Below are 15,885 nucleotides of genomic sequence, written 5' to 3'. Positions count from 1 at the left end.
TTTTTAAAAGAATTTATTATTTTTTAAAGACTGTATTTATTTATTCATGAGAGACACAGAGAGAGGCAGAGACACAGGCAGAGGGAGAAGCAGGCTCCACGCAGGGAGCCCGACATGGGACTCGATCTGGGTCTCCAGGATCACTCCCTGGGCCGAAGGCAGACACTTAACCACTGAGCCACCCAGGTGCCCTGAACCACCTTCTTCCTGTGAGCAGTTCCTTTGCCACCAATGTGCACAAGTGCTTGCAGTCTGGCGAGTTTCTCTGGTTTCATGATAGTGTCTTTCATCTTGCTGGAGGGGAAATGGGACCGTGCAAGGGAACCGGGTTGGGATTAGGTGCACACACTCGGGGATGCAGGATGGCAGCTAGAGGGAGGCTGGAAGTTCTAGTCTTTCTGTTGAATTTTTATTTCTGCAATCATGGTTTTGATTTTCAAGAGTTTTGTTGTTGTTGTTGTTTTCTCAATAGCACTTCCTTTCTAGGGATGCCTGGGTTGCTCAGTGGTTGAGCATCTCCCTTTGGCTCAGGGAGTGATCCTGGGGTCCTGGGATGAGTCCCCATTGGGCTCCCCACAGGGAGCCTGCTTCTCCCTCTGCCTGTGTCTCTGCCTCTCTCTCTCATGAATAAATAAATCTTTTTTAAAATAGTAGTTACCTTCTAAATAGCTTCCTGTTGTTGTATTATGATAATATATTATCTCTCTGAGGATAGTAATGATAGATTCTGGGGGTTTGTTTTTTATTTTATTCTCCCTTGTAATTTCTGCTTTTTCCAAATTGCTTCTCCCCGTCCCCTTCTTGTCTGTTTTGGTTTCTTTCTTGTACACTAAGGGATTTCCTTAAATGTCTAATAATCCTTGGCTGCCTACTTATACTTTAGAGGACATTAAAAAGCTGATTGGAAAAACTATGTGAGGAATGGGACATGTAGGCCAGGAGCTTAATTGTAGAATTCCTTCAACTTTTTGATTAACACAACCCTAATGAATCTCTGGGACTTCTCTTTTGGACTGGTCATATTCCCCAGAGGAGTTTTTCCAAAAGTATAATCATGCTCTCGTTGATCTTTGTTTAGGAGTTACCATTCCTTCATTTGTTTTCTAACTTCTAAAATATTGCTGCTGTTGTCTCCTTTCCCTTTCGGGGCCTGGAGGATAGTGCGGGCATTTGCCCACCCCCCCCAGCCCCACCCCTAGGCTTTAGCTGGAAGCCTCCGTTATTTCTTTAGGATCATTTCATTGGAGGACAACTATGGGATCATCGTGTAGAAAGGTTTTGACACACATTCCTAGATTGCCCTAAAGTTTTATGTATACATGAAAGGAGAATGCTTTTACATAATAATTGTTTTTGCAACAAGTATTCAGTAACTTTCATGGGAATTGCATGCACTCACCCATCGGCCTCAATCCTCCACCTGGCGGGGGCAGGCTACCAGGCAAGAAACGACTAAAAAAAAGAGAGGGAGCGGGAGAGATAAAGACCTGCACACGACAGCTGGGCGAAAACAGAAAGAGGACTCCAGGGAGCCAGCGCACTAGACCGCGCCTCCCTGGCAACGGGGGAGGGTGGGAGGCGGTCTGCCGCCGTCGATAATTGGTTGGGCTCCTGGCCAATCAGGAGCAGCGAGTGGCCTTGCTCACTGTCGGGGTCCACCTCCCCGTGTCCGAGGCCACGCTAGCAAATGGGAACAGGCCTGGCGGGAGGGACAGGCCGCGCAGCCAATAAGAGCTCCAGGTGGCCATGGGCGGGGTGAGGCCGCTGCCAGGTTTAGGGCGGAAGGAGCGGCGCCGGGTAGGAAGGTGAACGAAAGATGGCGGCGGAGTCGCTGCTGTCCGGTCTGTTGGGGCTGCTGCTTCTGGGGCTCCTGTTACCCGCAAGTCTGACGGGCGGCGTCGGCAGCCTGAACCTAGAGGAGCTGAGCGAGATGCGCTATGGGATCGAGATCCTGCCGCTGCCTGTCATGGGAGGCCAGGTGAGGAGGCGTGGAGCAAGGGAAAGGGGAGAGGGAGAGCGAGAAGGGCCGCCGTGCGGTCCGCCGCGGGCGCCCAAGAGCAGCCGGGCGGGGTAGTGGGGGTCACGATGACGGCGGAGGGTCGTTGCCTGAGACCGCTCGCCCCGGGGCCGGGCCTGGGAGCGGTGGGGGCTCCCGCTGTCCGCCTCGGCTCCTGATCTGCACCCAGACTGCGCCGCGGAGAAGCGGGAGCGCTCGGCGCTCGGCCCCGCACCGCCGCAGGACCTGGGGCGCGTTCTGACGTGGCTGGGCTTTTCCCCGGTCCGGACGGAGGTCCCCTGGTTGTCGCTGACCCCGCCTCTCTCTGCCTCCCTGCCCCCCGACCTCCTCCTTTCCCAGAGCCAGGCTTCCGACGTGGTGATCGTCTCCTCCAAGTACAAGCAGCGCTACGAGTGTCGCCTGCCGGCCGGAGCTATTCACTTCCAGCGCGAAGGGGAGGAGGAGGCACCTGCCTACCGAGGGCCTGGCATCCCCGAGTTGTTGAGCCCAATGAAGGATGCTCCTTGCCTGCTGAAGGTGAGAGGGGTTGGGGAGAACGGAATGCGGGCCCAGGAGCTAGCTATCCGTGTGGGAACCAGAGTGCCCCTGAGCGAAGAGTGTCGAGAGGACCTGTGGGAGTTAAGGCAATTGGAGGAGTAGACATTGTACAGGCAGGAAAGAAGCAAAAGGACCGGCAACCACTGATGACACTTTGCTGAATGAAGAGGAGGGTTAGGATGGAAGAGCTCCGAGTCATGGCTAAGCCAAGATTGAGGTGCCTGAAGGGGTCACTGTGGGCAGGAGAGAAGCCCTCCCCGTAAAGTCACCCCTGCCTCTGTCACTCTCGGCCCAGTGTCCTATTTTACTTTCATCGTAGCAGTTTTCATGATCCAAAGTCATCTTACCGGCTGAATCGCCAGCTTATTTATTTTTGGCCTGGAATGTGGGTACATGAGGTCAGAGCATTTATCTTGTTCACAGCTGTATCCCCACTGGCTGGAACAGCCCACTGAATGTTGTAGAAGTTCAATTAATGTTTGAATACTCTATATTTTCCTCGTCCGAGTGCTTCGCGGATGCCATGATGTCTTACCTTTGTGGAAGGCAAAAAAGGATTTTTAAAGTCTTTTCAAAGGAAGGAGTGAAAAGACCACAGGTAGAAAACATACTCTGGAGGTATTTCTTCCAGTCACAGAAGGAAAGCAGCCCTTCCTCCTCACTGAGATTCTGGAGAATTGAGTGTGGAAGCAGAGGGGATGAGAAGTAGTTGAGAGGCTATGTGTCTTGGAGCCAGGAGAGATTCAGGTTCCAGGCAGAGACGTCCTGCACTCTATCCCCTTGATTGTTCATTTTTTTTTATTGTCAGACCAAGGACTGGTGGACCTATGAATTCTGTTATGGACGCCACATCCAGCAGTACCACATGGAAGGTGACTCACGCCTACATTTTCCCTAAGCCCTCAGCAACACGTCATGGAAGGTGACCTGCCTCCCCAGTCCCCTTCCCTCTTTGTCCTCTTAGAAGGGAGTAACGGTGCTTCACTGTGGTTTCTCTTACAGATTCAGAGATCAAAGGTGAAGTCCTCTATCTCGGCTACTACCAATCTGCCTTCGACTGGGACGATGAGACAGCCAAGGTGGCAAGTGTTTGGGATTGGGAGAGAACGGGGTCCTGGCTGTAGACTAAGCGCCCTGACAAGAAGGGGTGGGTCAGAATTAGCTGACATGTTGCTTGGGGCTTGGTGGCCATTAGGACAAAGTGCCATTCTTCCTCTTTGCTGTCTTTCCTTCCACCCCTGCCCTCCTTCTTGATGTCCTCCCCAGGCCTCCAAGCAGCATCGCCTGAAACGCTACCACAGCCAGACCTATGGCAATGGATCCAAGTGCGACCTCAATGGGAGGCCACGGGAGGCCGAGGTTCGGGTGAGTCTCAAGAGAGGGAAATGGACCATCCCTCAGTGACAATTTAGATTCTAAGGGAAGAGGGCGGGGTTGCAGGTTATACTCTAGGAGGTCTCTTGCAGACTCCAAACTAATTTTAAGACTCCTTTTTCCAATTGGTAGCTGGATGCCACTGCCCGGATAGTCCGAGGCACTTCACATCTGCATTTCCCAAATCCTCTCCTCAGAACCCCTAGCCATGCCTATTCTTTCTTCCATGTTTCATCTCTTTATCACCTAAGCTAGAAAGCTGAGCATCATTCCTGACCCTTCCTTTCTTCGTTTAACGTCAGTGAGGTTGTACTGGTGTCGGCATGGGCTTCTGCTCTGGGGATACAGTGATGGACAAACATGTGGACCCTTCCCTAGACAGGAAGATATGTTAACAAAAAAAATCAGAAATGAGTCTGTGACTACAAACCGAGGAATGGTGTGAAAGAAAGGAATTTAGTAAATCAGTTAATGACAAAGCCGATTCATTCTACCTCTAGATTTCTCTGACCACTCTCTTCTTTCCTATGGTTGGTGCCTTCATCTCTCACCTGCATTACTGCCATCAGCCTCTTAACAGGTGTTCCTGATCTAGTGGTCCTTAACTGAATTCAGGCAGGCAGATTTATGGTGGGAAAGGTTCTTCAGGTGCTTTTAATGTGTATTCACAAATGTAAACACCTATAGAGACCAGAATCACACACCTGATCACACAAGAATTCTCTTTCTGTAATACAGACTTGCACATGCAATTGTGTTCTGATAGATGTTGAACACTAATCACCAGTATAGAGCAGTGGAGGGGGAGCCTTGATTTGTAACATTTGTTGATATCTGTGGTATAAATATTCCTACCATGGCCAGATTCATGCTATCAATGTGTTGTCAACCATCTTGCAACATTCCTGAAAATTTACCAGTTGGCTGTTGTGAACTAGTGTGAGCTGACTCCCATCATATCAGTATAGCAAGTATTACTTCTCTGTCCACTCCTGGAAAACCTTCAGTGATTCTGCTTTGGCACAAAGGCTAAGATCCAAATACTTTAGCAAGGTGAGGGTGGCAGGGGAGTGGTGGGAAGCCCTCAGATTCTGGATGTATTTTGAAGGTGGATCCAATGAGATTTGTTGATGGATTGGATATGGGGTGGAGTTGGGTATGACTCCAGGGTTTTTTTAGCTTGAGCAACTGCCATTTGCTAAAATGGAAAGGAATAGGGGGAAACGAGGTTGATGTTAGACATGGGAAGGTCAGAACGACTATAGATACCCAGTGGTGATGTCCAGTTGGTAGTTGGCTCTGTAATTCTGGAGATATAAATACTCATTGTGTTTCTTCCCCACTGGCCTTCTTTCTGCTCTTTGAATCAGTGGGTCTCCTTGTTCCTTCTGCGTAAAGCTGTCTTCCCCCAGGTTTTTGAGTGCTTAGCTCCAACCCCTCATTCAGGTTATATATCCCTGTGACACCTTCACAGGGAGCCCTAATGCAGGCACACACAACACACACACCCTTCTGCCCCCATCCTGGTAAACATCTGCAGTGTTTTATATTCTTCAAAGCATGTATCATTTCCTGAAATTATCTTATTTGTTTGAGTTTAATATTTTTCTTGGTCTACCCCGACTAAAATAAGTTCCAGGAAGGCAGGGACTTTTTTTTTTTTTTCCTTTTATTTTTTGTCTGTCTTACTTTGTGCTGTATCCTTGGTGCTTGGAACAGTGCCTGGCACCAAGAAGGTGCCCAGAAATTATTTGTTGAATGAATGATAAACCAATTCAGATGTTTTTTTGTTGTTGTTTCTTTTTTTTTTTTAAGATTTTATTTATTTATTAATGAGAGACATACAGAGAGAGGCAGAGACACAGGCAGAGGGAGAAACAGGCTCCATGCAGGGAGCCCGATGTAGGTCTTGATCCCGGGACTCAGGGGTCACGCCCTAAGCCGAAGGCAGGCACTAAACCACTGAGCCATCCAGGGATCCCCCAGTTCAGATGTTATTTATTTCATGTGAACTTTTGCCTTACCCAGAAGGTTAGTTAGGTTTCTTCAGCATTTCATATACACATATCCACGTCCACATATATCCATGGCCTAGTCTGTTTGGGCTGCTAGAACAAAATACCACAGACTGAGAATCCTATAAACAGAAATTTTTTTCCTTCCAGTTCTGTAAGTCAGAGATCAGGGCGCTAGCATGTTCAGGTGAGGGCCCTCTTCCAGGTCATAGACTTTACTATCACATTGGGCATAGATGTTTAGGGGGACACAAACATTCAGACCATAGCAACCCACAGGCATTTATTATCTTTTAACATATATAATCTGTTATAGCACTTGCTTTATTATATTCTTTTTTTTCTTGAGATTTATTTATTTATTCATAAGACACACAGAGAGAGGCACAGACATAATAAGCAGAGGGAAAAGCAGGCTCCCTGCGGGAGCCCGATGTGGGACTCGATCCCAGGACCCCAGGATCATGACCTGAGCCGAAGGCAGACGCTCAACCACTGAGCCACCCAGGCATCCGTCTTTATCATATTCTAATTATTATTTTTTAAAAGTGGACTCCATACCCAACATGAAGCCCAATGCAGGGCTTGAACTCAAGCCCTGAGATCAAGACTTAAGTTGAGGTCAGGAGTCAGATGCTTAAACAGCTGAGCCACCCAGGTACCCCTATTTCTTGATTACTATCCGTAGCTTCAGTAGGCCAGAACTGAGGGCAAAGACTGCATTTTCCTCCTATCTGTTGAATATATGTCCTAGGCCAAGCACTGTATAGAAACTGGGGATAAAATGGTGACTGAAACACCTAGTCCTGCTCTCAGGAGATGGATATTAAATAAACAACCACAACGAGCGGGATAAAATCTAACCTGTGAAGTACGTATCATAGGGGGCCACACAATAAAGGAACCGGCCGAGTCTAAGTAAAGGGGGGGCTGCCTGGAGAACGTGACCTTTGAACTAACAGTTGAAGGCTGAGGAGTTGGTCTAGCAGGTGTAGAGGAGTGAGAGAGGGAAGAGACATACCAGGTGAAAGGTATGGTAAGTGCCAAAGGCCTGGAGACAAGGGGCAATTGATAGCTCTTCACGGTGACTGGAGAGAATTGTGGGTAGGGAGTGTGGGGTGTGAGGCTGGGCAAATGTTAGGGGACAGTTTACATGTCATGAAACTCTCGAGCCATGTTGAGGAGTTTGGATGATCTGAGAAATAAGGGAGGAAACCAAATGAAATATTTTAAGTGGAATGATGACATATCCAATTTTGGTTCTGAAGGCTCACTCTGGCTGAAGTGTAGCAAATGATTGGGAGGCCAGTTAGGAGATGTTTGCACAGTCCAGGTGAGAGAAGAATGTGGCCTAGGGATGAAGAAATGTGAATTTTGGGGGAACTTTAGGGGCCAGAGTCAATAGAATAAGATTCATGGGTTTCTGGCTTGAGCAACTGCATAGATGGTGGTTCCATCTATAGTATCTGTAGCTTGAGTAGGCCAAGGTATGGAGTAGAGAAAGGAATATGTCTGGTGGAGGAAAATGATGATTCTGGTTTTGAGTATGATGATTTGGGTGGCTGCAGGCATCCACGTAGAGATGTCTGAGGAGGCTGTTGGATCTGTGGGTTTGGAGCTCAGGAAAGGGATCGGAATTAAACCTGGAGGGCTGGGAGTCATCAGCATATTGGCTATAATTAGAATCATGGGCTGGATAAAATCCTCCCAAGGAAACAGTACCTAGTGAAAAAAGTGGAACAGAACGTTGAGGAAGCCATCATTAAAAGCATGGGCAGAAGAGGGCTTTGCCGAGAAGAAGGGGCCAGAACGGAGACGACAGTGACATATCTCAAAGAGGGACTGTCCATGGCCACAGGTAGATCTGAACCTTTCGGGAAGAGGAAAATTAAAAACTGCTGGTAGATGATCATAGGAATTATTATTTTAATAAAAGCAAAAGCAAAGCAAATAAATGCACAAGGAAATAAGAATTCACACAGTAGGCGTGGGAACCAGATGGAAAGTTCTAAGTCCTCTACTCCCAGTCTCTGGGACTCAGACCTGTGAGCAGAGGTCACTGGCGATCTTTGCTCCAGCGGTGTTAGTAGGGGTAGTAAAGAAGTGGAAGCCTTTGAAGAAGTCTGGATATGAAGGGGAGGGAAAAGGTGAGCACTAGAGGGGTTATGAGGTTGGGGAGACTGGGGCTTCGTTGTTGTTGTTTAGTGTTTTAAGATGGGAACATGTGTAAATGCTGCTGGGTGGACCTGGCAGAAAGGAGAAGGAGAAAAAGAGGAGAAAGAAGGGGAACGTGGGCAGGCCGGGGTAGGGCATTGCAGGAGCGCCGTTACCCTGAGAGCATCTAGGGTTGTCACGGGAGTGAAAGGGTGTGGTATTTGCTGGGGGGTCTGGAGGTTTCAGTGGCAGACAGTTGAAGGCATTCCTATCGGGCTGTTTCTCATTTTTCAGTTCTCATATCCTGGTAGACCACCCATGTTCATTGCCTTAGTGATTGAGCAAACCTCCCCCTCCAGGGCAAGCACTGAAGTTCCATCTTCTCAATGCCTCCTGGGTGGGAGCGGTGTGTGTGGTGTTTGGTAAAAGTGCAGCTCCCGTGGGGTTTGGGAAACTAGCCTTCTTGAATTGAACGAATCTGGATCCCTAATCTCAATTCTTAGATTAAGTAAGATTTCACAGAGATCTAAGATTTCCCCTTTCTAATCTCTAATTATGAAATTTTTCAAACTTACAGAAAATAATGGCCTGAAAATCCACTGCCAGGGGACACGGATGTTAACATTTTGCAATATTTGCATCAGAAAGGAATAGGATACTAATGATAGAGTTAAAACCCACCCTCTCATTTCTTCCCTCCCCCTCCTCTCCAGAAACAACCACAACCATGTCTGCCCTTGCTTTGTACTTTTTTTTTTTTTTTTAAGATTTTATTTATTTATTCACGAGAGACACAGAGAGAGGCAGAGACATAGTCAGAGGGAGGAGAAGCAGGCTCCATGCAGGGAGCCTGATGTGGGACTCGATCCCGAAACTCTGGGATCACGTCTGGAGCAGTAGGCAGATGCTCAACTGCTGAGCCACCCAGGCGTCCCTTGCTTTGTATTTTTAGCGGTTGTACACATATCATAGGCACTATATATTGTTTTGTATTTTAAAATTATACATTAACAGTATCAACTTGCTTTTCCACTAATCAGGATTTGCCATCCTGAAGCATGATGCAGAGATCTAGTTCAGTGATTCTAATGGCTGCATTGTGTGTCATTGTTTACTTACTATCCTCTACTGAGGAGCAGTTGGGTTTGAACTCTGCACAGTGATGCAGTGGAGGGCTTGTTGTGAGTATGCAGGAGTTTGCCTGAGGGAAAAGCCAAGAGGGACAACAACAGAGTTACAGGGAAGACATATCTTATTGGTGAATGTGATGCATTTTTCAATGTCTTTAATGTGTATGTATTCTTTGTTTATTTTTATTAATATTAATTTTTGGTTATGGTAAAATAGACACAAAAATTACTATTTTAGGGGCACCTGGGTGGCTCAGCTGGTTAAGCATCTGCCTTCAGCCCAGGTCATGATCCCAGGGTCCTGGATGGAGCCCCATGTCACGCTCCTGGCTCAGTGGGGAGCCTGCTTCTCCCTCTACCCCCTGCTCGTGCTCTTTCGTGCTCTTTCGTGTGCTCTTTCTCTCAAATAAATAAAAATCTTTTAAAAGAAGTTACCATTTTGGGAACCCTGGGTGGCTCAGCAGTTGAACGTCTACCTTTGGCTCAGGGCATGATCCCAGCCCAGGTATCGAGTCCCACATTGGCCTCTCTGCATAGAGCTTGCTTCTCCATCTTCCTATATCTCTGCCTCTTTCTCTGTCTCTTCTGAATAAATAAATAAATAATATAAAATAAAAATTAAAAAAATAAAAAGTTACCATTTTAACAATTTTTAAGTGTACAATTCAGTGGCATTAACTGCATTAACAGTGTTGTATAACTATTACCACTATCTATTTCCAGAACAATTTCATCATCCCAGACAAACTCTATACCCAGGAGGTAATAATTACCCATTTCTCCCCCCTCCTCCAGGCTCTGTCCTGCTTTCTATCTGTATAAATTTGCTTGTTCTGGGTACTGCACATAAGTACATCACACAATATTTGTCCTTTAGTGTGTGTCTGGCTTATTTCACTTAGCATAATGTTTTCAAGATCCATCCATGTTGTAGTATGTATCAGAACTTTATTTCTTTTTATGGCATATTCCTCTTGTGGAACACTTAGTAATATTCCATTGTACGTATATTCCATATCTTATTTATTCATCTGTTGATGGATGAATACTCTGGTGTTTCCACCTTTTGGATATTGGCTATTAGGGCAGCCCCGGTGGCGCAGTGGTTTAGCATTGCGTTATGGGGTGTGATCCTGGAGACCCGGGATCGAGTCCCACGTCGGGCTCCCTGCATGGAGCCTGCTTCTCCCTCTGCCTGTGTCTCTGCCTCTCTCTCTCTCTGTGTCTCTCATGAATAAATAAATAAAATCTTTAAAAAATAAAATAAAATAAAGCTATTGGCTAATAAAGCTGCAAGGAACATTGATGTACAAGTATCTGTTTTGAATCCGCTTGAAATTTTTTTTTAATCAGACAACTATCTAGCTCTCTTTTCTTTTATAAAAATTAATTAACTTAAATTCAATTAGTTAACATATGATGTATTATTGGTTTCACAGGGAGAGGTCAGTGATTCATCAGTCTCATATAATGCCCAGTGCTCAGCACATCACCTGCCGTCCTTAAAGCCCATCACCCTGTTACCCCGTCCCCCTCCCCCCTCTCCTCCAGCAACGCTCAGTTTGTTTCCTATGACTAAGAGTCTCTCATAGTTTGTCTCCATTTCTGATTTCATCTTTTATTTTTCCCTCCCTTTCTCTATGATCCTCTGTTTTGTTTCTTAAATTCCCATATGAATGAGATCATATGATAATTGTCTTTCTCCTATTGATTTATTTCACTTAGCATAATATCTTTTGGTTCCATCCACATCATTGCAGATGGCAAGATTTCATTTTTTTTTTTGTAATGGCTTGAGTCATATTCTGTTCTCTCTGTATACACACACACACACACACACACACACACACACACACCACATCTTCTTTATCCAGTCATCTGTCGACGGACATCTGGGCTCTTTACATAGTTTGCCTATTGTGGATGTTGCTGCTATAAATATTGGGGTGCAGGTGCCCCTTCAGATCTCTACATTTTGTTTCTTTGGGGTAAACACCTGATAGTGCAATTGCTGGGTCATAGTGTAGCTCTATTTTCAACTTTTCAAGGAACCTCTATACTGTTTTCCAGAGTAGCTGAACCAGCTTGCATTCCCACCAACATTGTAAGATGGTTCTGCGTCCTTGCCAACATCCATTGTTTCCTGACTTGTTAATTTTAGCCATTCTGAGCTGGTGTGGGGTGGTATCTCATTGGGGTTTTGATTTGTATTTCCCTGATGCCGAGTGATGTTGAGCAATTACATTGAATTTTATATTAATTTGGAGAGAATTGATATTTTATGATACTGATTCTTCATTCACAATGAACATAATGTATACTTCTATTTACTTATTGCCTTGTATATTAGTAAGATTTTAATTTTCTCTACAAAAGCTTTTGTATATCTCATATGAGGTTAGTTCTAGATACCTTGTAGCTTTTATTTGTCTTATGTGTATAGGCAAATGTTTCAACCGTACAGGTACCTTATAGTTTTCGATGCCATTGTAAATAGCATCTTTCATTTTTTTTATTTTTTTAAAGATTTATTTATTTATTTGAGGGGATCAGGGGAAGCGAGAGAAGGAGAGAGAGTGAAGCCTGATGCAGGGCTTGATCCCAGGACCCTGAGATCATGACCTGAGCTGAAATCAAGAGTTGGATGCTCAACTGACTAAGCTACCCAGGTGCCCCGTAAATGGCATCTTTTAAAAATTACAGTTTCTGATTGATTGTTGCTGGGGTAATAGTCACATTATTAATTTTATATATTAATCTTATATTCACAACTTTACTGAACTTCCATTTCCAATAGTTTGCAGGTTCTCATAGACTTTCTATGTGGATAATTATGTTGTCTGCAAATAGGGAAACTTTGGCTTCTTCCTTTCTAATCTTTTATATATTTTATTTTTCTTATACCTGTAGTGCAGTAGAAGTGTTTATGGTGGGCCTCTCTGGCTAGTTCTGACTTTATTTTTCTTTAAAGATTTTATTTATTTATTCATGAGAGACAACAGAGAGAGAGGCAGAGACACAGGCAGAGGGAGAAGCAGGCTCCATGCAGGGAGCCCACTGCAGGACTTGATCTCGGGACTCCAGGATCACACCCTGGGTCAAAGGCAGGCGCTAAACCGCTGAGCCATCAGGGATCCCGGCTTGTTCTAACTTTAAAGGAAGTGCTCCTGAAGGGCAGCCCCGGTGGTGCAGCGGTTTAGCACCGCCTGCAGCCTGGGGTGTGATCCTGGAGACCCGGGATTGAGTCCCACGTCAGGCTTCCTATATGGAGCCTGCTTCTCCCTCTGCTTGTGTCTCTGCCCCTCTCTCTCTGTCTCTATGAATACATTAAAAAAAAAAAAAAATCTTAAAAAAAAAAAAAGAAGTGCTCCTGAAGTTACACTATTAACATGATATTTTCCTATAGGCTTTTTGTAGACACCCCTTATGTCAGTGAAGTTCCATTTTATTCCTAGTTTGTGGAATATTTTCATCATGGGTAGGTGTGGAATTTTAACACATGTTTTGTCTATATCTATCAAGATGATCATATGATTTTTCATCTTTATTTTTTAATATGGTGAATTCAAACTAATTCATTGTCTAAGGTCTTTTTTACCCTTGTGTTTCTGGAATAATTCATGGTCATAAGGTATTTTTTTAAAGATTTTATTTTCTTTTAGTATGTAATCTCTCTACCCGACGTGGGGCTTGAACTGACAACTCTGAGATCAAGAGTTATGTGCTCTATCAACTAGGCCAGCCAGGTGCCTCTTGAAATATTCTTAATACATTAACATATTCGGGACACCTGGGTGGCTCAGTGGTTGAGCATCTGCCTTTGGCTCAGGGCGTGACCGCGGGGTCCTGGGATCAAGTCCCACATCGGGCTCCCTGCATGAACTGCTTCTCCCTCTGCCTGTGTCTCTGCCTCTCTCACCCTCTCTGTGTCTCATGAATAAATACAATCTTAAAAAAAATATATTGACATATTGTTTCCTAATATTTTAATTGATTTTTATAGCTCTTTTCTTTTTTTTAAGATTTTTATTTATTCATGAGAGACACAGAGAGAGAGGCACAGACACAGGCAGAGGGAGAAGCAGGCTCCATGCAGGGAGCCTGACATGGGATTCAATCCTGGGATGTCCAGGATCACGCCCTGGGCTGAAGGCAGCGCTAAACCCCTGAGCCACCTGGGCTGCCCTACAGCTGTTTTCATAAGTGAATTCGTCGACAGTTTTCTTGTATTGTTTAGTCTTGTCTTGGTATCAAATTGTATTAGCTTCATAAATGTCTTGAGAAGTTTCTCTTTTTCCTTGTTCTCTGGAAGAGTTTGCTAAGATAGAGATTATTCTTTAAAGGTTTGGGAGAACTCTGTAAAACCACCTCATCCCGGGATCCCTGGGTGGCACAGCGGTTTGGCGCCTGCCTTTGGCCCAGGGCGCGATCCTGGAGACCCGGGATCGAATCCCACGTCAGGCTCCCGGTGCATGGAGCCTGCTTCTCCCTCTGCCTGTGTCTCTGCCTCTCTCTCTCTCTCTCTGACTATCATGAATAAATAAATAAAATCTTAAAAAAAAAAAAAAAAAACAAGAACACTTTAAAAAAAAAAAAAAAAAAAAAAACCACCTCATCCCAATACACCACAATACTATATATTGTGTATTGTGGGGATGGTTTTTACTACTGATTTCATTTATTAAATGATAATAAGAGTCTTTCATATTAATGCATGAAGCATTAACAAGTTACAGTTTCATAGGCCATTATTGTCTAAATTTTCAAGTGTTTTAGTATAAAATTGTTTTATGTTTATTTTTAATAATCATCTTTTATAGATTTGTGCCCTTTTTAATTCCTTTTTATTTTTTAAATTTTATTTATGTATTCATGAGAGACACACAGAGAGAGAGGCAGGGACACAGACAGAGGAAGAAGCAGGTTCCATGCAGGGAGCCTGACGTGGGACTCAATCCTGGGTTTCCAGGATCACGACCTGGGTGTGAAGGCAGACTCTCAACTGCTGAGCCACCCAGGCGTCTCTTAATTCCTAACATAAACTTTGCCTTTTCTTTTTGTTGTTCTATCTTGCAGAAGAAATGTCTGTTAGTCCATGAGCTGCTTTTTGACTTTGCTTATATTCTCTGCTATCCTTATTATTTCCTTCCTTCTCCTCTATGTTTATTCTCTTCTCTTTCAAACCCTTGAATTTTTATCACACTTTAAAAATTCAGTATTTAATTTTTTTGATTAGATAGTACATTCTCATAGCTCAAATATAGAAATGCTTATATATATATATATATATATATTTTTTTTTTTTTGCTTATATTCATTTTATAGAGAGAGAGCATGTGCGTGGAGGGGAACAGAGAGAGGTAGAGGGATAATCTTAACTCCAAGCCCAGCACGGAGCTGACATGAGGCTTGATCTCGTGACCTGACCCTGTGATCGTGACCTGACCTGAGATCATGACCTGAGCCAAAATCAGGAGTTGGGTGCTCAACCAACTGAGCCGCTGAGGTGCCCTCAGGGTCTTTTTTTTTTTTCTTAAGGAAACTACCCCCCCCCCCATATGGGGTTTGAATTCATGACCCCAGGATCAAGAGTCTCATGCTCTACTGGCTCTACTGACTGAGCCAGCCAGGTGCCCTGACTCAGAGATTTTTTTTTCAATGTTCATAAAACATTTCTCCTTGAGCTCTTTCCAAATACATATACAAATAGCTTCATTTTCCTTCCTTTTTTTTTTCTTTTTGTCTATTGTATAATTGACATATAACATTATATTAGTTTCAGGTATACAATACACAATGTTTCAGTGTTATATATATATATTGCAAAATGATCACAATAAGTCTAGTTACAATTTTTTTTCTTGTCATGAGAACCTGTAGGATCTACTCTCTTGGCAACTTCCAAATATACTATATGGTATCATTAACTAAAATCACCATGTTGTACATCTCCCTGACTTATTTATAACTAGATGTTTGTACCTTTTGGCCTCCTTCACTCATTTTGCCCATTGCACCATTGTTTTTATTTTTTTAATTTATTTGTATTATTTAAAGATGTATGTATTTATTTATTTGAGAAAGAAAGAGAAAGCACAAGAAGGGGGAGGGGCAGTGGGAGAGAGAGAATCCTCAAGCAGATTCCCCACAGGGTGTGGAGCCAGACACAGAGCTCTATCCCAGGACCCATGGATCATGACCTGAGCTGAAATCAAGAGTTGGATGCTTAACCGACTGAGCCACCCAGCTGCCCTGTTCTTATTCTTTTTAATAGTTGTTATTCTCATACAGTGTGCTATCATTTGGCTAAATAGTTCCCTGTGGATGGACATTTAGGTTATTTAACTCTTATTAACACAGAAGTGCTACAGTGAATAACCTTGTACCTATAAAGTATATGTAGGTTAAATTCCTGGAAGTAGACTTGGGTGATTTTTATACATACTGCCAAGTTACCCTGCTTAGGTAAATTACTCTCCCTCCAGCAATGTATTAGAATGCCAGTTACCCTACAGCTATGCCACCTAGTGTATTTTTAAACTTGTGGATTTTGGCCAATCATCAGATAGGCATCAGGTAAACAATGATTTCTTAATGTGGTTGTAATTAAGTAAAGGTAAATAATCTTAGGCCTGTTTAAGAGCCATTTCTCTTTTCA

General features: G+C 44.1%; 1 protein-coding gene across 7 annotated transcripts in view; it reads left to right on the top strand.

Annotated features, from left to right (window-relative positions):
* The first annotated feature begins 1,782 nt into the window (after positions 1-1,782).
* OS9 (OS9 endoplasmic reticulum lectin) overlaps positions 1,783-15,885 on the top strand; it is a 30,256-nt gene continuing 16,153 nt past the window's right edge. For 4 of the 7 annotated variants that reach the window (XM_041754622.1, XM_041754619.1, XM_041754621.1 and 1 more), the window contains exons 1-5: positions 1,783-1,978; positions 2,357-2,533; positions 3,363-3,426; positions 3,557-3,633; positions 3,821-3,919. In XM_041754622.1, coding sequence (XP_041610556.1) covers positions 1,817-1,978; positions 2,357-2,533; positions 3,363-3,426; positions 3,557-3,633; positions 3,821-3,919 — 579 coding nt within the window. In that variant the 5' untranslated portion in view covers positions 1,783-1,816. Of the gene's footprint in view, positions 1,979-2,356; positions 2,534-3,362; positions 3,427-3,556; positions 3,637-3,820; positions 3,920-15,885 lie in introns of all 7 variants that reach the window. The other 3 variants (XM_041754618.1, XM_041754620.1, XM_041754616.1) reach the window with 1 other exon arrangement.

This window comes from Vulpes lagopus, chromosome 5 (assembly GCF_018345385.1).
Source record: "Vulpes lagopus strain Blue_001 chromosome 5, ASM1834538v1, whole genome shotgun sequence".
In the NCBI taxonomy this organism is placed as follows: Eukaryota; Metazoa; Chordata; class Mammalia; order Carnivora; family Canidae; genus Vulpes; species Vulpes lagopus.
Note: the sequence above shows the minus strand (reverse complement) of the source record. Positions and strands in the feature narration are given on the sequence as shown.